The 1,736-nt window shown below is 35.5% G+C and overlaps 1 protein-coding gene across 1 annotated transcript; it reads left to right on the top strand.

Annotated features, from left to right (window-relative positions):
* Window positions 1-500: 500 nt before the first annotated feature.
* On the top strand, window positions 501-1,527 carry LOC125853245 (receptor-like protein Cf-9). The gene has a single exon (XM_049532912.1). The coding sequence runs from the start codon at window positions 501-503 to the stop codon at window positions 1,281-1,283; it is 783 nt and encodes a 260-aa protein (XP_049388869.1). The 3' UTR covers window positions 1,284-1,527.
* Window positions 1,528-1,736: the final 209 nt, after the last annotated feature.

Here is a 1,736-nt window from a genome sequence, read left to right as displayed (position 1 = left end):
ATGTTATTTTATTTTTACAGAGACAAATAGTTTTAAATTTTTTTAATTACTTTTTTCTCTTTTACCATTCACATTTTTTCCGTTCTTATTCTCATATTTTTACACTAAAAATGAAAGGGAAAAAAATAAATAAGAATAAGATATTCAAATAATGATAAGCAAATAGATCTATAAGGGAGATATTTAAAACTCAAATTACGCATTGAATCAAAGAATTAAAGAAAAAATAATGTCTGAGAAAGATCAAATATACCCTGAATTTTGCTAGAAGGATCATATATACATTAGATGAAAAGGGTACATGAGCTAAAGAAAAAGTAACCTTTGTGCAATATGACCAAACGAATCAAAATGAAATTGGAAATGTTTTGTTCAAGGGTCTACGCACCAACTAATACTCTTATTTGAATTTATTTGCTTAATTTGTGCTATATATACCTTATCAAAGTTATTGAATAGAGGAAGAAAACAAAGAGTTTTTTGAACATTTTAGTGCGACAATGGGCTACGTAAACCTTGTATTTTTTATGCTATTTCCCTTCCTCTGCCATCTTTCTTTCTCCTCATCCTTACCTCATTTGTGCCCCAAACATCAAGCTCTTCCTCTTCTACAATTCAAGCACATGTTTACAGTAAGTCATGATGCTTTTGATAATTGTTTCGACGCAACAGGCCAGTGGATTCCGTCATATCCAAAAACTCTTTCGTGGAACAAGAGCACAGATTGTTGTTCATGGGATGGAGTTTATTGTGACGAGACGACAGGACAAGTGATTGAGCTTAACCTCACTTGCAGCAAACTTCAAGGCAAGTTTCACTCCAATAGTAGTGTCTTTCAACTCTCCAATCTCAAAAGGCTTGATTTGTCTAATAATAATTTCTCTGGATCACTCATTTCACCTAAATTTGGTGAGTTTTCTAGTTTGACGCATCTTGATTTGTCATATTCAAATTTTACAGGTCTAATCCCAGTAGAAATCTCTTACCTTTCTAAATTACACGTTCTTCGTATCCAAAGTTATTCAGATTGTCTTAGATTCAAACCTCACAATTTTGAACTGCTCCTTAAGAACTTGACCCAATTAAGAGAGCTCGACTTTGACGGTGTGAACATCTCTTCCACCATTCCTCTGAATTTCTCTTCTTATTTAACAGCTCTACACCTTCGAGGCACACAGTTATATGGGACATTGCCCAAAGGAGTTTTCCACCTTTATAACTTGGAATCTCTTTATTTAACAGACAATCCCCAGCTCACTGTTAGGTTTCCCACAACTAAATAGAATAGCAGTGCATCACTCATGGAGTTAGTTCTCCGTGGTGTGAATGCTACTGGTAGGATACCTGAATCATTTGGTCATCTAACTTCACTGAGTACATTAGATTTATTTTCTTGTAATCTCTTAGGCTCTATTCCTAAACCTCTATTGAATCTCACCAACATAGAGGTTTTGGACCTTGCTTATAACCATCTTAAAGGACCAATTTCTGATCTCTTTAGATTTGGAAAGCTCAGGTGGTTATCACTTAGAAATAACAACTTTGGTGGCTGATAAGAGCAGGGACATTTTGTTATGTCTTTTTGTTTTGATGATCTCCTCACAAGTGCAGGGACCTGGTCCTCTGCAGAGTATGAATACTCGTCCAGCTGTCAAAGTGCGGTACAGCTGTAAAAGCTGTCTGCGTCAGAAAAGTTGGTGAAGTCGCAGAGTACTTCACCAATCAGAAACAAGGAG

The sequence above is a fragment of the Solanum stenotomum genome, chromosome 1 (assembly GCF_019186545.1).
Source record: "Solanum stenotomum isolate F172 chromosome 1, ASM1918654v1, whole genome shotgun sequence".
NCBI lineage: Eukaryota > Viridiplantae > Streptophyta > Magnoliopsida > Solanales > Solanaceae > Solanum > Solanum stenotomum.
This window is presented reverse-complemented; position numbering and strand designations above follow the sequence as displayed.